The sequence below is a fragment of the Bufo bufo genome, chromosome 1, assembly GCF_905171765.1.
Source record: "Bufo bufo chromosome 1, aBufBuf1.1, whole genome shotgun sequence".
Lineage (NCBI taxonomy): Eukaryota > Metazoa > Chordata > Amphibia > Anura > Bufonidae > Bufo > Bufo bufo.
In genome coordinates, this window is record NC_053389.1 from 678,939,154 (window position 1) to 678,958,013 (window position 18,860).

General features: G+C 44.0%; 1 protein-coding gene across 1 annotated transcript in view; it reads left to right on the forward strand.

Annotated features, from left to right (window-relative positions):
* The window catches only part of FURIN (furin, paired basic amino acid cleaving enzyme), a 205,906-nt gene extending 188,329 nt beyond the window's left edge, over positions 1–17,577 (forward strand). Inside the window, exons 15-16 of the mRNA XM_040414111.1 lie at positions 9,910–10,026; positions 15,201–17,577. Coding sequence (XP_040270045.1) covers positions 9,910–10,026; positions 15,201–15,766 — 683 coding nt within the window. The 3' untranslated portion in view covers positions 15,767–17,577. The remainder of the gene's footprint in view (positions 1–9,909; positions 10,027–15,200) is intronic.
* Positions 17,578–18,860: the final 1,283 nt, after the last annotated feature.

Here is an 18,860-nt window from a genome sequence, read left to right on the forward strand (position 1 = left end):
TTTTGTTTCTGATCTTGGAAAGCCCCTTTCTTATTCTAAATGTTTGTTTTTTGGATTTCAGAAAACATTTTTCTGTTTTGAAAAATGTGAGTGGTTTGTAATGTGTCTTGGAACAGCTATGGAGCAACTTTAGATTTTATTAGTGCTGCTCTACCTTAATTGCAATATCTTACATGTTGGTTTTAATAAGTCTAATTCCCAAATAAAATTGACAGAGATTATAGGCCCCTAATGATTTATCATTGACACCTTGCCAGGAGTACACAATTAAGGCTACTTTCACACTAGCGTTCGGGTGTCCGCTCGTGCGCACCGTTTGAAGGGGCTCACGAGCGGCCCCGAACGCATCCGTCTGGCCCCAATGCATTCTCAGTGGAGGCGGATCCACTGAGAATGCATCCGCCTGCCAGCGTTCAGCCTCCGCTCCGCTCAGTGAGCGGACACAGCGTTCGGGTGTCCGCCTGGCCGTGCGGAGGCGAGCGGATCCGTCCACACTTACAATGTAAGTCAATGGGGACGGATCCGCTTGAAGATGACACAATATGGCTCAATCTTCAAGCGGATCCGTTCCCCATTGACTTTCAATGTAAAGTCTGAACGGATCCGCTCAGACAACTTTCACACTTAGAAAATTTTGTAAGTTTTAATGCAGACTCATCCGTTCTGAACGGATGCGAACGTCTGCATTATCGGAGCGGATCCGTCTGATGAAACATCAGACGGATCCGCTCAGAACGCTAGTGTGAAAGTAGCCTTAGATTACTCATTCAAGGGCAATTATTTGATTACTTCAGTGAGGTTACTTTGCTCAATGAATGGGTTGTGGTTGTGGGAGAGATCTGTTTTCTGTGCAACCACTTGCTGCTGTTTTATCTGAGCACTGATCAAAAATCTCAGAAAAACACTTTTAAAAAGATGACCTATGCTCAGGATAGGTCATCCGTATCTGATCGGTAGGGGTCCGACACCCGGATCCCCCACCAAATCAGCTGTTTGAGAATTCACTGGCCTTCTCTCTGTTCACCAAGCACTGTTCCGTCCATTTGATAGAGGCTGTGCTTAGTATCTCAGTGTAAAAGGGGAATATTAATCGCCAATATTTATGCAGATATCAATAATTAATATTCATAAATAGGAGCAGTCTACCGATGACTCCACCTATTTATACCTTTATATTAATAACAATGCTTTCACTATACTTTGCCTTATGCTAATCACTAAACTAGCTGCAAGCGCCTAAGGCCTCTTTCACACTTGCGTTGTCCGGATCCGGCGTGTACTCCACTTGCCGGAATTACACGCCGGATCCGGAAAAACGCAAGTGTACTGAAAGCATTTGAAGACGGAACCGTCTTCCAAATGCGTTCAGCGTTACTATGGCACCCAGGACGCTATTAAAGTCCTGGTTGCCATAGTAGTAGTGGGGAGCGGGGGAGCAGCATACTTACCGTCCGTGCGGCTCCCCGGGCGCTCCAGAGTGACGTCAGAGCGCCCCATGCGCATGGATGACGTGATCCATGCGATCACATGATCCATGCGCTTGGGGCGCCCTGACGTCACTCTGGAGCGCCCGGGGAGCCGCACGGACGGTAAGTATGCTGCTCCCCCGCTCCCCGCTACACTTTACCATGGCTGCCAGGACTTTAGCGTCCCGGCAGCCATGGTAACCACTCTGAAAAAGCTAAATGTCGGCTCCGGCAATGCGCCGAAACGACGTTTAGCTTAAGGCCGGATCCGGATCAATGCCTTTCAATGGGCATTAATTCCGGATCCGGCCTTGCGGCAAGTGTTCCGGATTTTTGGCCGGAGCAAAAAGCGCAGCATGCTGCGGTATTTTCTCCGGCCAAAAAACGTTCCGTTCCGGAACTGAAGACATCCTGATGCATCCTGAACGGATTTCTCTCCATTCAGAATGCATTAGGATAATCCTGATCAGGATTCTTCCGGCATAGAGCCCCGACGACGGAACTCTATGCCGGAAGACAAGAACGCAAGTGTGAAAGAGCCCTTACTGAGCTAGCTACCGCTAATAACAACACGTTACACAGTAGGTACAAATAACAAACAGTATTTATTAACTACAGCACACAACGTACGCACAGCACAAACGATACAGCACACAATCCCAAGTTCCACCCACAAAGCTATCTAATACAGTACACACACATATATTAGCAGCCCACCCCACCTGTTACTAATCCTATCCCTAAGGGAACAACGAGGGTTAACGTTGGCACAACAGGGGTGACTGCAGGCCACAGACAGAATTACAGTCTGGGGGAATGGGGGAGCAGGGATGCTCCTGCAGGCAATGCAAGGGTTAATACCTTGCAAGAGTATGATGGAATAGGGATGGATAGTGGGGGTTAGGATCGGGGAGAGGGATGGTAGTGAGGGTGAGTGGTAATGGGCAAGGGGTTATAGGGGGTATGGGTATCGTTGGTGGGACAGGGTAGGTAAGGGTTAATCAGGGGGAAATCATTGGTGGGATAGTGGTAGGGGATCAGGGGTGTCAGGGTTAAATTGGTGGTGGGGGAAGTAAGGGGGGATACTCAGCGTTGTTGCTCGTTCGTCCAGGGGTCTTCTTGTGGGGGCGGCACGGCTCTTTTTTTCCAGTGCAGGGGCCTCTGGATATTTATGTCCGGCGGCCCGCACTGCCGCACCGCCCACACGGTGACACGTGGGCCACCCATCAGAGACACGTGGGCCGGCGCAGTGAGATGACGTCACTGCGCCAGCCCGCGCGTCCCCGAACGCACACATCGGGGCCGCGCTATATGCTAACAGGCGGGAGAAGCCTTTGATCTTCCGCCTGTAGCATTTTGCATTCCGGGTAATCGCACTGCCAGAATGCGCATAATAGGAGGGGAGGTTTCTCCCTTCCTTCTATCATGCATAATTTTCTCCAGCAGCACTGGAGATAATTACAACAAAGGACTCAGATTCTGTTGAATCTGAGTTCTTTGTAGTCATCAGGATGACCGGACCTTTGTCCGGTCATTCTGATGCAATCAACCAGATTGCATCAGTGTGAATGCTTGGGGCACATTCACACCGATGCACCTGGTTTCAGGTGTATGGGGGATGTGTGTATATATATATATATATATTATAAGGCACAGATATATATACTAAGGGGGCACAGCTATATATATTAAGGGGGCACAGATAGAGAGAGATATATACATACTAAGGGGGCACAGCTATTTCCCACAGGGGCCACAGTGGGCCCCCAAGGGCAGATGTGCGCAGATGCTGGGCACATTTGCACACCTCTTATGATATGGCAGTCAATGCGTGCATATATATACAATACATGCATGCACGTGTTTGCATGCATGTATGGATATATATGCATGCGTCTCAACCCTTCCTCAACACTCAGCTCAACCCTATTCACTTCAATAAGGCTGAGCTTCTCCTAGGCCATAAGACCAATGAACGTGACGTCATATGGCCTAGGGAAAGCACCGTGAAGGCTGCGGCGCTACCGTGAGTGCTGGTACCTTCTGAAACAGCTGATCTGCGGGCGTCTCTGATGTCGGACCCACACCGATCAGATACTGATGACCTATTCAGAGGACAGACGAGGGTTCCTACTGACATCCACTAAGGAATGTAGGAGAGAACAGAATGAGACCACGAGAGGTGTTTTCACAGCCCCGTACATGTGATCTTGCATGCCTTATATATCAAGTCGTTTCAGCTTGTATTCTCTTATAAAAGGTTACTGCATTTCAACCTCTTTGTTTTATCAGACAGGGATGAATCATTTCCCACGCATATGGAGCAGATTTCCTTGAATGTCTTTTCTGAACGTGAAAACCCTTAATATTAATGGTTCAATTCCTTGGCTATTCCAGGGCAGTGGCCCCTGCTTAAAAACATAATGCAAATGTTAGGAAAAATGACATCCTTTTGGTATGTACGTGGCAGGTTGTCGGCGCTTCACAGCGGTGATTACATGCACGTACTAGAGATACTGTCAGCTTTAGCAATTTGCATAGAATGAAATTTTGTAGGCTGTAGATCTTGTACTGCTGATAGATTTCTAGAAATATGAAAGCATTGAGGATGATGGGTCAAACATGAATCTTTCCAGATGTCACCTACAGATGTTTCTACATAACCTTTATTCAAAGAGGATTTTCAGCTAAAATGCGTTTATCCAGGTTCAGTCTGTATCCCTATATAAATACAGCATTAGTGATGAATTCTAAAAATGGCGAATGAGGAGGACAATGGCTTAAAAGGAATAGATTTGCAGGGTTGTATTTATAGGGCGTTTGAGAGCAGGATCAACCTATTAAACCTGCTATTAAGCTTGGTAGGGCTGGACCTGCTGATTAAAAACATAGGGGGGGGGGGATTTATCAAACTGGTGTAAAGCAGAACTGGCTTAGTTGCCCATAGCAACCAATCAGATTCCACCTTTCATTTTTTTACAGCCTCTTTTGGAAAATGAAAGGTGGAATCTGGTTGCTATGGACAACTAAGCCAGTTCTACTTCACACCAGTTTGATAAATCACCCCCATACTTTTTTCCCCTGATCAGTTGCTGCTTTAGAAAAAAAGCTTTTTTTCACCCAAAATATGCAAATTAAGGTACAAGTGAGGAAGGGCCCTGCCACTTGGTGCACCTTAGCGCCTCCTCCCTGCTTCTCTGGAAACTCTCCCTCCACTTAAAGGGGTGATCAAAGAGTGAATAACCACTACAGTGCCTGTACCTGCCATATTTACTTACCTGGTCCCTAACACTGGTTTCCTCCCGGATCACTCCACTCAGTCTTCATATTTCCTCCGCTGGCAGAAATCAACATCCATCAACAGAGAGGGTGCAGCCAATAGCGGGCCGTGGTGCTGACCTGCCCCTTTGTGTCACATTCCAACACCACCTCCGCCTGACATGTACAGGGCACTTGACCGGTTTCCCTGACCTCTTGTATCTACTGCCTGTTTTTCTATAGATTTTAAGCTTCTAGGGGCAGGGTCCTTATACTATTACTGTTACAGACGTCTGTATCCTAATGTCTTTTATTTATTTCTACATGTTGTTCCAAAATTTTATATAAACTGCTACTGGCTTTGATGGCATAATATACCATATTTTTCACTTAATAAGATGCACTTTTATCCCCCAAAAGTGTGTGTGTGTGTGTGTGTGTGTGTGTGTGTGGAGGGATGTCAGTGCATCTTATAAACCGAGTGCTAATGAATGGTTTCATAATGGAAGCACTCGCCACTCCCTGACCTTGTGCATTGTCAGGTTACAATGGGAGAGGAGACTGCAGGAAGAGCGTGCCGCCTGGAGCAGCAGAGGTAATTTCATTTAATTATGTCTGATCTGGGGTCTGATCTAAGGTCAGGAACGGTTTGTGGGTCTGCTTGATGGTGTAATAAGGATTGGGGTCTGACAAAAATTGGAGGGTTTCATCTGCCCCAAATCTATCACAGACTCGCTAGGAAGTCAGTATATATAGAATGAGGGCAAAATGATTATAAAGTCAGGTTACTAACCACCCATACTGAAGAATACGAGCCTCAGTAAGGGAGAGCCCAGAACCGTTCATTTCTGATGCGCTTCGTGCCCCTCCTTGGTTGATTTAAGACTCTCTATACAGTACATTTGCTTATTCTATATTGCATGCAGCCATATTGGTTGGTTCTCCTACTTTCTTCTAAAGATGTGCTCAATGTTTTAGGTGTCGGGTAATATTTGAGTATTCTATAGTGTGTTTTTATACACGCAGTGTTTTTGCCTGCATAATATCTCCAGCATAATTGATCCTGGCATTTGGCAATGCAGTTAATTTGCCTTATCAGCGCTCAGTGCTGCATCTCGGTGACGTGGGCCCGTCTGTCTCGCTCTGTGTGCAGTGTTTATGTATTCATGGTGCGTGGGCAAGATAAGAAAAAATTGGTTATTTACTACATTTCGTCAGCTGTGTGATGGATTTGAAAGCACTCTATTTGACTTGTTACATTATGCAACTCAGCACGTGGAACCAAATGTGGGAAGCGAGAACGTGAGGCGAAGGATCTGCGAGTTATCGCGCAGACACAGATGGGTCACCCAGTACAGGGCTCCAGCTAGCTGCTTAATATTCACATGCAGAGTCCTGTCTGCTCATCAGACGCCAGCCTACACCTGAATAAGAGGATTGTTAGTGACAGGGGCTGTGGTTCTGCCTGTATACCCAGCAGAACACAAACCTGCCAGTGTGCCGTGAGCTGTCATCCCGCTCCTTGTGAAATATAGCCTAGCTTACTGTCTGACTCCTCGCTGTCCTGCTGGAGTCTGGAGCTGCCAATCAGGCTGCCCACAATAATTACCAGCCATCACTGGACTTGTCTAGACACTGGCAAAATAGTATTTGTGCCAATTGTCTTTTACTTGCTTTCCTTCAGCTTGATTGATTTGTCATCGCTGTCATTTTGGTATAAAATGCAACTACCAGTCATTTGCCTCCCCAAGTGAAAAATCCCGAAATAGTCCTTGCTCTCTATAGATTATAAATTCTGCTCAGCCATTTTTAATTTATACCTGTGACAATTATTGGCTCCTTTACAGCTTCCCACAGTGGCTGTTACTCAACCCATCTGGCGCAGACTTTGCAATAGGAAGTCCAGTTAACCATACACAGTGATATGTTGCCGTATAATTAGGCAGATTAACTGTTCAGGAGCCTGGAAAGCTGGAAGACAACTTCTGCCTGTCTGAGAGCAGTAAACGCATCAGCCAGAACACATTGATGACCTGTCCTTGGCTGTTTGAACAGTTCCGGGCACCCTCTCCATGATTACACTTGCGCAAGTGGTATGAATGGAACAAGCACCTGTAATTACACTGCACCTCTTCAAGATTACACTGCACGTCATCTCAGAGGAAGTACTGCTCGTACGAGCGCCGCCTATTCTTCAAACAGCTGATTGATGGTTGCCAGGAGTCTTTTCCCCCCCCCCCCTCACCCCCACCCCTCCAAACGATCAGATATTGATGACCTATCAATGAGGATAGGTCATCAATATATACTGGCTGCACAACTCCTTTTAAGGCTGGGTTTACATCAAGTTTTTGTCCTATGTTTAAGGTATATGAAAAATGGATATATCAAACGGATGCTTCAGAAGGTCATATAGTCGCATCCGTCACTATAGAGTCCCATTGTATATGTTAACATTAGAGATGAGCGAATTTCAGGTTATGAAATTCGTTCACGCTTCGTTCACGCTTCGTTTACTGGTAAGGCTACTTACACACTAGTGGCACAGACCTCCGGCAGGCTGTTCCATCGGGTGAACAGCCTGCCTGCAGGATCCGTCCTGCCACTAGTGACTGTGTGCCCCTGGACTGCCGCTCCGTCCCCATTGACTATAATGGGAGCAGAGGCGGATTTCCGCAAGGCACTGCAAGAGGCTGCCGGAATAAGGCTACTTTCACACTTGCGTTCAGAGCGGGTCCGTCTGGTATCTGCACAGACGGATCCGCTCCTATAATGCAAACGCTTAGATCCGTTCAGAACGGATCCGTTTGCATTACCATGAACAAAAAATAAATAAATAAATAAAATAAAAAAATTTTTTTTATTTTTTTTCATGATAATGCAAACGGATCCGTTTTGACTTTACAGTGAAAGTCAATGGGGGACGGATCCGTTTGAAAATTGAGCCATACTGTGTCAACTTCAAACGGATCCGTCCCCATTGACTTACATTGTAAGTCTGGACGGATCCGTTTGCCTCCGCACGGCCAGGCGGACACCCGAACGCTGCAAGCGGCGTTCAGGTGTCCGTCTGCTGAGCGGAGCGGAGGACAAACGCTGCCAGACTGATGCATTCTGAGCGGATCCGCCTCCACTCAGAATGCATTAGGACTGGACGGATCCGTTTGGGGCCGCTTGTGAGAGCCTTCAAACGGAGCTCACAAGCGGACACCCAAACGCTAGTGTGAAAGTAGCCAAAAACTATGACATGTCTGACATTTATTCTAGCAGCCTCTTGCCGTGGGCTGCTGTGCCTCGCTGGGTCTCCCTTTCCGCCCCCATTATAGTCAATGGGGACGGAGCGGCAGTCCAGAGGCACACGGTCACTAGCGGCAGGACGGATCCGACAGGCTGTTAACCTGACGGAACAGCCTGCCGGAGGTCCGTGCCGCTAGTGTGAAAGTAGCCTAAACGGTGCATTGCGTTATGGATTCTGTTACCACGGACCATAACTCAATTCTATGACGGAATGCATAACTGAATGCCTTTAGAGTTCTCTCCTGCATAACGGAAACGGGACGGATCCGTTTTGCAGCCCATAGACTTCTATAATGACGGAATGAATAACAGAATGCCTCTAAAGACATTCCATCATAGAATTGCGTTATGGTCTGTGGTAACGGAATCCATAACGCAATTCACCTTTTTACCAGTGAACGAATTTCAAAATATGAAATTCGGTTATCTCTAGTTGACAAATACAGTGGGGGTTTTTTTGGCCAGAAAACAGTAGTGTACAACCCTTTAAACATGAGGCAAAAACATATAAGTTTGGAGAAAAAAGATACAAAAGCGCAGTACATTACACTTTTGCATACTGCATCCATACAGAGTCCAGTAAAAATACAAAAAATAAACGTATACAGTAATGTGTTTTTTTTTTTTTCTCTTATACAATGGAACTCTATGGTGATGGATGCCAGGCATCTGTTTAATACATAAAAAGGAACAGCACCTCCAGAGATAATTGATTTAAAGCAGGTGCAAGCTACCATAGCAACTATGTAGAAAAACTAAAAAGTAGCAGCACACCGCTTAATGCACTAAGAATGGGTGAACAGGGTCAAATACATGACTACCATACTTGTTTTTCTACATAGTTGCTATGTTAGCTTGCACCTGCTTTTAAATCGATTATCTCTGGAGGTGCTGTTCCTTTTTTTGATTATGTATATATAGTAGAGGAGTAGGCATCTTATGTGGAACTTGGCACTTCCGCCCACCTGCCTGGTGCTTTTAATCAGTTACAATGGAGCTGGACACTCTGTGCTAGAGTAGGTTCCATCTGATGAGAAGCCACCTTGACGTTTGGTAGAGGGGCCCGACATATTTTTGATCAATTATATGCGCTAAGAGCTTCTACTCCACTTAATAGTAAGTATGGGCGTCGCGTATTTGACCCTGTTCACACATCCACCTGTTCACCCATTCTTAGTGCATTTAGTGGTGTGCTGCCACATATATATATATTATTTATTAAATGGAAGCCAAAAACATGATGTGGACCCAGCCTTAGTGATCACCCAGCTTTCCTAGAAACAGATATAGCTAATCTGCCGCGTAGTAAGGCATTGTTCAGTTATGTTTTTAGTTTATTGAGAACAAGATTCTCATTGTCTGCAGCTCTATTCTTGACCTGAAAAGCGCTGAAATATAATATCTCTTATCTTCTGCTTTGTAAATGTTGTTATTATAATTATTTTTTTTTACAACCGGTTAGTCTGAACTTAGAGCTTGTGTTTACTGATCACAATAGGGTGGAAAGTATCCTGCGACCTTTAACGCTAATAATGAAACTTGCGTCAGCAAAGATATTTTTTTTATCGTATTATGACAAGTCACAGGTAGAAATCCTTGTTTCACACGGATAACCCGATACTGCAAAGGAGAGGTGCAGTATTCTCTGTATTTAGTTACCTACTGTAGGATATATTCTGGATTTTTTTAGGTCACTGCTTGTATGTCAGACACATTCGAGATAATTAAAGGCCATGAAAAAGGAGAACTGGTTCTGTAATGGATATTGATTGATAAGTTTTTGTTCCATATTAATAAATGAATGTATGCTTTGTCATGTTTCCGAGGACCATGACATACCTGCTGTAATTTATTATAAAATGTAATACCAGGTTTTAATTTTTCTTAGGAACCTTGACGCAGTTTATGTTGGTATTGTACGGTACCGCCTCTGATCCGCCAAGCATTTCCAACCAAGTTGACGGTGGCGGGTGTAGAACCGTTGCCTCGGGCCAGTCCTGTGTCGGTAAGCATTTCATTGCCCTGCATAGATCCCTCAGTGACAAAAGTCAGAGTGAACGAGAATATTAAGCATGCTGTTTATATTGAAGTTAACAGTTTTGGCAAGCTCTGTCTGCAAATATCTTGTGGATGGGAATACTATGTTTTATTGAATTACCATATGCCATGAATGCCTTTATAGAAGTGGGTCCCAGAGGTGGGGACGCAGCTTTCTCCAGAAGGGGTGTCCTGTTGGCCACTTCAGATAGTTTGCATTGCATCCACAGGGCTGTCTCCATTCACTTTGGTAGGAGGAATTGGCTAAACATGCACAGTGGGGGGTTGCAGGATCAAAGTACATCCTAGCCAATTGTATATGCTTCGGTATACACTTGCCCATTAAAAGCTATGGATATGTCACTGGATATGCCAAATACAGCCCCACCAAAGCTGCAGAGGGGTATTTTAATGTATCAGGAGCATCTCCAGAGCCATGACCAGCACTTCTTCCCCCTGTGTAGCGGAAAAGTTTGGTCCACTAGCCCTGAACCCACAATCGGGGGGGATCATTGCTCCCCTCTCCATGCCTTACACATGCCTAGTGCTAATGAGCTTCTGTATCATTTTCTCTAGATGTCCTTTTCATTTAGCATTTTTCAATGTGTGAAGGAGGTCTAAGCCCAGAGCTTCTGATCTCTTCCAAATCTGAGGTCTTCTGTAACCAGATCTTCATCTATCCCTATGTGCCATAGAAAGGAAAGTTTTTTAGTAGTCAGTGTAAAGTCTAGTTTACCATTGTAATAGGGGGTAGTATATAGGTAAGGAGAACCTGTCCTCCTACACACGACACACACTGTTTTTGAACCTGTGTTACTGAGAATTCACCTTATTCATTTGAATAGTTTTCTTTTTAATAGTTCCTAGTAATTGATTAGTCATAGCTGACTTGCCATTCTTACGTAATGCTCACCTCTTATTTAGGAGTGCTACCCAAGATATCCACTGATCAGTCTGTGACAGCGCCAATTTGCAAGGTTAAATCATCTGCTTATTGCTTGGCATAATAACCTCTCACAGATGCAGTCTGTTACCGGCTGTGTACCCGCTGAGCAAAGGGTTAACCATTCCGAAGGTGGGACTTTGCAGCCGTGACATTTGGTAATTAAGGCTTCTAGCAGATCTGTGTATACTTAACCAGGAGTGTGTAATCTGCAGCAAATGTCACTGGCTTGTCCAAAAACCAAACCTCTTGGGTGTGTTCTTGAACATATCAAAGAAATTACTCCTTTAACCTAGCCTCTTGCAAAGACTATTACCATCCGTATGAAAGCATATTATAGCCATTTCTCCCGAGAAAATCCATAATAGATTACTTCCAACTGAAGAGCTTTCACATCACCGGTGAGGACCCATCCACTCCGTGTTAATGAGATGCTTCAGTCTAATTAAGGAGTAAATGAGGGCTCTATTTCCCCTAATTAAATCGTTTTCTGTAGAATGGGTCAGGTAAAGGGACTATACACCACATGTTGGTATACAGATTAATGTTGTGTTTGGCAAGGATTTCCTTACTTATGTGCTTCTCGGAGTCCTGATTCCACTTATTGCCTCCTAAGAACCCATTGTAACTTTTCTCATTGCATCCTGCCCAATGCCGGCTGCTAAAATTCAGTCTTACACTCTCAAGTGGACGGCACTAAATCCTTCGCCAAGTGCCGCTGTGGAAATATCCAGAATGCTTTTAAGCATTGATAGCAGATGGCCTGCATATCAAATAGTTGTAAGTCCTGTTAACTTTACATCATTCACCTCGACTTCATTGCCTAATTTTGTATAAAGCACATTATAGAAGTGCTTGGCTTTTCTCTTGCCTTCCTGAGTTACATTGATACTTGGGAAAACATTCATTGCTACTGCTGATGGAATTGTTCCCTACAAATGTAGCCCTTCCAACTTCTATTTCACAGTATGGGCTGGTTGGTCTACACAGGACTAATAAGTACTCCCAAATATTTAGGACTACCTGTAGTCCTGTGTATTGCATATTTTGTGTGTGTGTAGAGAAACAGAGTATATTTTAAGGGTTTCTGTCACCAGAATTAACCCTATTAAACGAGCTGACATTAGCGATGTGCTAATGTCAGCTAAACCTAACTAGCCTATTCCTACTTTTATCTATGCCCCCGTTACACCAGAAATCTAACTTTTTTTAATCATATGCTAATTAGCCTCTAGGTGCAGTGGGGGCGTTGCCCTGCTCCTAGAGGCTCCGTTTTCCCACCTCTGGCCACGCCCTGCTACACTACATTGACAGGGCTAGGCAGCGTTGGTCTCTTACTGCCGGCCCCGTCTGCCGTGTAAAGCTCGCGCCTGCGCCGTCCCGTTCAGTATTCGGCACAGTGAGTGAAGGTTGCTCTCGGCTGCCAGCTTCCTCACTGCGCCTGAACAGCGGGAGATTTCCCCAGCACACAGGGACAGCAGTAGAAGACCAACGCTGCCTGGCCCTGTCAATCTAGAGTGGCCAGAGGTGGGAGAACAGAACCTCTAGGAGCAGGGACAACGCCCCCCCCCCCCCCTGCACCTAGAGGCTAATTAGCATATTAGTGAGTCATTGGGAGGTTCATCTCCTTTGAGAACATAGGATCAGGCATGTGGAAAACCAACATGCCCATTCTTTCTTCCCTCAATATCCTCACATATCGTCACACACCCATATACATAAGATAGTAGGCTTTGCATTTAAAGGGGTATTCCTATTACAGGTTAGATTGGTGGGGGTCCTACTACTGGTATCTCTGTCATGAGAACAGGATCCCTGTACCTCTCGGAGTCCCCAAAGTAAAAGGAGCATTGATTCATGCATGCGGACTACAGCTCCATTCCTCTCCACGGGAGTTCTGGAGATGGAAGAGTACAGAGCTTGGCTATTTCCAGAACTCCCGTGGAGATGAACGGAGCAGCAGTTTATATGCCTTGACCTGCTGCTCTGTTCATTTGCGGGGCTCTAAAGGATACAGTTCTTGTGACTGGTGGGGGTCCCAGCAGTAGGACCCCCAATGATCTAACAGTTCTCTCCTATTCATAGGATAGGGGATAACGTTTTTACAACCAGAATAACCCTTTAAGTACGGTATATATGGGCACTGTTAGAGCTGAATGTCTGTCATATCTTGGGTAGTTGAACCTCCCATAATCCTGGGTTATGATAATGAAATTTAAGTTGGTTATTATTTGATTTTCACCTATCTACTCAGGCAGCAGCAGCATATAATGACTTTCTTGGTTCCCAAGATAATATCCAGGCTTCACATAATGCATGGATATAATTCATTGAAAGATTGTGTTAACTCAATGTCCCCCGTCACCGTGCTCCCTCCAGGCCTCTTCCATTTATTTGTCCTCTGCTCTTTTGCTGTGACCATCTGACATCATTTGGAGGAGAAGGGTCATTTGGAGCAGCCGTACACTATATGACAGATGTGCATGGGGAAAAATGTGCCAGTAGCTACTGTGTCAAATTCTGCTGAGCATTTCATAAGACTGGACATGTGGCATACATGCATAATGCGGTCTCAGACAGCTGCAAGATCCCATTACTGGCAGTAGAAAGTAAGAAAATGGCCAGATGTATGTAACCCAAGTGTATTAGAGGAGCAATTGCTTGCTCTGCACATATCCATTTCCTCTTCCCCTCTTTTTTTTTTCCACTGTCTTTAGGCACTGTCCAGTATGTTTTTTTTATGCCGTGATCTTACAATTGGTGCGGTTTCATTCATGATTAGGATAATTATCCAATTGCAATTGGGTTTAAGGAGCAATTGGATTCCACACAAGCTTATCGCAGGTGCAGGTCCCGTCGCAGCCAGATACCTATTGGCCAAAGGGTGGGCGCTGAGTTAGAAATTAAAGCTTCATTGGTTTTGATAAGAGCGCTGTATTTCTTCCTTCCCACATTTCAGATATAGTCAGATATGAAAACTTAAAGGTATGGTGCAAGAATGGGGGTGGCTTTGGCAAATCCTCCCACTTGGCTGGACCGGTAGAGGTAAGCTTACTGACCTGCTTTCTGGCTCCTCCTCCTCCCAGCCTGAGATATTCTGCTGGGCTCCATCACTGTAAACAGTTCATCCCACTTGCAGCTAATAACTGTTCATGACATTGGCCAACTCCCCTTACGTCATGATAATGAGTCACATGATGCAAGAGGATGGGAGGAGAAGGAGCTGGGACCCAGCGCGTCTAACGTAAGCTTCTCTTTACAGGTCCCGCCAAGTGTTTGTCACTCTGCATCCACATTCTTGCACAACCCATTTAAGAGGTTGTGTAATGAAGATGACTCCTGTTTGAATTAGATCTGGCTTGCAATCGGCTGATCAAAGCAGGTCTGGATTCAGAAAATCCCTGCAGTCAGATGTTAACAGGGGAGGCTGTGGTTGGTGTTAAACGAATAGCCAAACTTGTGGTACATGGACAACCAGGTCCTCCACAGCAAGTGTCACACTTTGTGATCAGATCTCCACTCTAATGGGGCAAATGAGACGCCCCCTTTCAGAGTTCATTGTACTAAGTCCAAGTTTCTGCAAATATCCTTTGAGTATACAGATACCACCTAGCTTGCTATACCTGTGTAGGTAAAAACTGTCCCTTTAGTCAGCGGTGGGATTCACATTTATTTTATTAATTTTTTATTAACATTTTATCCAATTTTTATGTCATACAGAGTCAGGATTATATGGGCATTAGTACAACAGCTTAAATTCTCGATAATATGTTATCTTGTATTATCCATTTACACAAAAAGGAAAGTAAATAAGACATTTACCCCACAACACCACCCCTCCCCTGGGATTAAAATTTTTAAAAGGTTCCCTACTCAACGGCGGACATGTGGCGTCACTACAAATCTTTCCATATATACTGTATATGCAACACACACAAATACACCATATACATGGTAAACATACATAAATACATCATATATGCACTACACACACATACCGCCCAACTTTTAAAAAGCCTAAGGAGCTAATCTCTGGAATGGAAGCGCTCCTCTCCAGCTGCCGCTGTAATTTTAACAACCGCCTCTGGAGAACCTGAGGGAACTGGCTGAATCCCATGCCTGCCTTTTTAGTAAAGAAAAGTATTATGATCGTGAACAGTAATATTATGTTTGATGTCTTGGTCTTTGTTCTTCTACAGTTTGTGAAGAAGGCTTCTACCTGCATCAGAAGACCTGTGTGAAGTCTTGTCCACCTGGCTTCACTGGCAGCGTCCAAAGTATCCAATACACACTGGAGAACAGCATAGAGCCACTGCTGGCCAATGTTTGTGTGGCATGCCATCCTTCCTGTTCCACCTGCAAAGGCACTAGTCTAAATGACTGTCTTAGTTGCCCTGCACACTCACACTACAATGAGCTGGACTTCTCCTGTTCACACCAGGCTCAGATTAGCAGAGAATCTCCACCATTGAAAGAGGTGGTTGAAGAAGCTGCTGCCATGACCTCAAACTTACCAATAATTGTGGCCAGCCTTAGCTGTGTCATGATTGTCGTCATGTTTGTCTCAGTCTTTTTGTTCCTTCAAGTGCGCTCTGGGGTTATCCTGGGCAAGAAGAAATTGTATATGTTGGACAGTGGGATCATCTCTTACAAAGGGATCCCGTCAGACATGTGGCATGAAGAAGGATTCTCGGAGTCTGAAATAGAGGAGTTTGATCCTCACAATGAGAGAACTGCTTTTATAAAGCAACAGAGTGCCCTTTGACAGTTGTGACATCAGCCCAAAACGTCATGATACAGACTCCATTTAGGTTTGCTTTTAACACTGGACCCGTCTTTGTAGGTACTGAGGTAACCATCAACATTATGATGAGGATTATTCCATCCAGTGCTCTGGCGAAAGTCCAGGAAATGCCTAAAGTTTAATTTTCTCAAGCATTTTTTTTTTCCCCTCCATCTTCCACCTTTGTCTGACTCGTCTTTGTGTGGGTTTGTATCATTTTTTTTTTTTATTCTCATTTCCCAGGATGATATTTTTAAACATACAGTGCCTATGAAATGTCCATACTAGTTTCTGTAGATTTCCTTACTTGACTTTGAAGCAGGTACCATGAACCCTTTCAGTGCCAGAATGAGCACCTATTCTTCAATAATGCAATGGTAGTTGTGATTTATTCCCAGCAAGTAAGTACAATGCGAGAGGTATTGTGGAAGCGCAGAAAATGAATAGCCTGGCTGACAGGAACCTCCTTGTAGGTTGTAAAGCATTTTACAACAATTCAGTGGAAAGCAGTACATCAAAGTCTCAGTTCTGGATTGGTAATCTATGTAGAGAAGCAAGGTCATGTCTCATACACTAATAGGATCGTCTGCCTGGGCTTGGCAGAGGGATATCCCAGTCAACACGCTGCAGAATGTTAATGTGCTACAGAGAGTAGCTTGCATTGCTGCCGTTTCTAGGACGAACATATAGTCGCACTTTAGGGGAGCACGCAATCATAGGATGTCTGCATTTTGTAATAGTGAAAATAAGGTTTAGAAACCATGTCTATAGGTTAGTCTTGGAGAAAGGCCTGCAGCACAGTTCAGTACTGTGGACCGTGGGAGAAATATTGGGTGCTTTGCTTGTTTTTCAGCTCTTCATGTTCACACGGGTTATGTGTAGGCTTCCTGCAGTTTGGTGAGGATTTGTTATTGCCACCCGCCCTGGCACCACTGATTTCCATCACAGACTGAGGGGGACCACACAGTATAGATACATATGTAGGCTCTAGTATATAGAATATTTTCCAAAACGTCTTGGTAATGACAAAAGGATGATAATTGCTGCTTAGACTGTTCACCAAATGTCTTCTCCATTGTGAGAAATGCTGCTATATCTTTCGAGGAGGTGGAGAATGCCAGAGTAGGAAATACCAAATCAGACCTCTGTAATCTCCTGAATCCCATGCATAGCCTATTCCAAATCTATGATTTTCTTTTTTTTTTTTTCTTTTTATTGCTGTAGAACAGGGGGTCAGCAACATCTGGCACCCCAGCTGTTGTGAAACTAAAACTCTCAACTTGCTCAATACCCTTATGTGAGAGCTCCTAAAACGGCTGAGCAAGTGTGCATGCTGGGGGTGGTAGTTTCAGAACAGCTGGGGTGCTGGAGGTTGCTGATACTTGCTGTAGGATGATTTAAAATGTAATGGATTTGATTGTGTTCATTGTATGTCAGTAATGTAAAAGGGAGGTAAACTGTGTTTGTGTGGATTTTTCAGTGTGTGTTTAAATTAGTTGGTTTTTTTTGTTTTGTTTTTTGAGATAGGATGTTCTTTGACTTTTAGTCTCTTGTTCTCCATACATTCCAGATTTATGCCTTGTAAATATTGTGGTTGAAAGCTCTACTAATCATTAACCTTATGGAACCATCTACAGTAGACTTGGGATGTGTTCACGTGTGTCAGATCGAACATTGAATTTGGATGGGATTCTGTGTCAAAATGTCAGTCAAATCAAACAGCAGTTCGCATCCCATGTATGTGCGTGGGGTTTCGGCAACTGTGCTCACATGCTATGGAAATTTTCTGGGTAGATTTTCAGCGCTGCCACCGAAAAAAAATCTCCCATGAAAAGAAGTAGCATAGTGAAAATGCCATTAATAACAGTGGGGCTAATCTTCGTGGTTCTGCTGCAAACCAGTAGCACATCCTTTGCAGAAACCGATGTGTAAACCTTGGCTCTTATAATAAGATACATGTTGAATCTGCAGTATGCAAAACTGATACATGTGAACATACCCTTACTATTTAAACTTTTAATTTTGCATTCTAGATTAGCTTTTTTTTTTTTTCGTTTAGATGTATGGAAACATCCTAAGTGTTCTACCATTGGTACTGCTGGTCACTTCAAGATTGAAGCAATCCCATCAATTCTATAGGCCGAAGCGCTCTGACTGTTATACTATATTAAACATGCACATACAGTATCAACACTAGACCAGTTAAGTGCATAGATCAGTGCTTCTATTTTGGTGCCATTGTTGGCATATAGTTTGCAGAAAGCACCAGAGCAATAAGCTCCATCTTTAGAGCCTTTTCTTCTGTAGTGACCACAGGCAGTATAATAATATAATTAAATTAATAATGTAGCATTCACACTTGTAAAGGAAGCAATTCCATAATAACATACTGCTAGGAAAATTAATCTCTATACGATTTCCTACTCTAATCTTTAAAGAGAAGTGTGGCAACCAAAACAGGTGCTCATAGATTAAAAACGTATAAACATATAAAAAAAAAATCATACAAAAAAAAAAGAGGTTCTGCACACTATAAATAATGCTCACCTCTAGATATTGTGCTAATAGGCACAACACTATCGCATCACCTGTATAGGTGAATGAAATGGTCGGTGCCACAAATTGTTGGATCCTCAGTCTGAGAGCCAGCCGTCAGGAGAAGATATATCAGGATTGATGTGATTGTTCTTTAGGAAGATCAGCACTAAGTCGAGAACATCTGAAGACTCATCCCAAGACAATTTGGTATCAGAAGTATTTGGTTCTCTGATACGACACATTTCAGAGTTCTGGATCCTTTTTCACTACGTTTCCAGGGCTAAACAGTCTCTGTAAAACTTGAAAAAGGAGCCCAGAACGCGTTGTATCATAGAGAACCATGTCCGATACCATATGGTCTTCTATTGCATGTTGAGATGTTCTTGACTTGGTGCTGATCTTCTTCACAATCCAGCACATCCCTTATTATATATATATATATCCTAATCTTCAAAAGAGAACGTCTAGGAGTGAATTTTATATGAAATGCCAATTGTGAAAAAGTTCAGAGAACTTCACTACTTTGCTGTTATGGCTG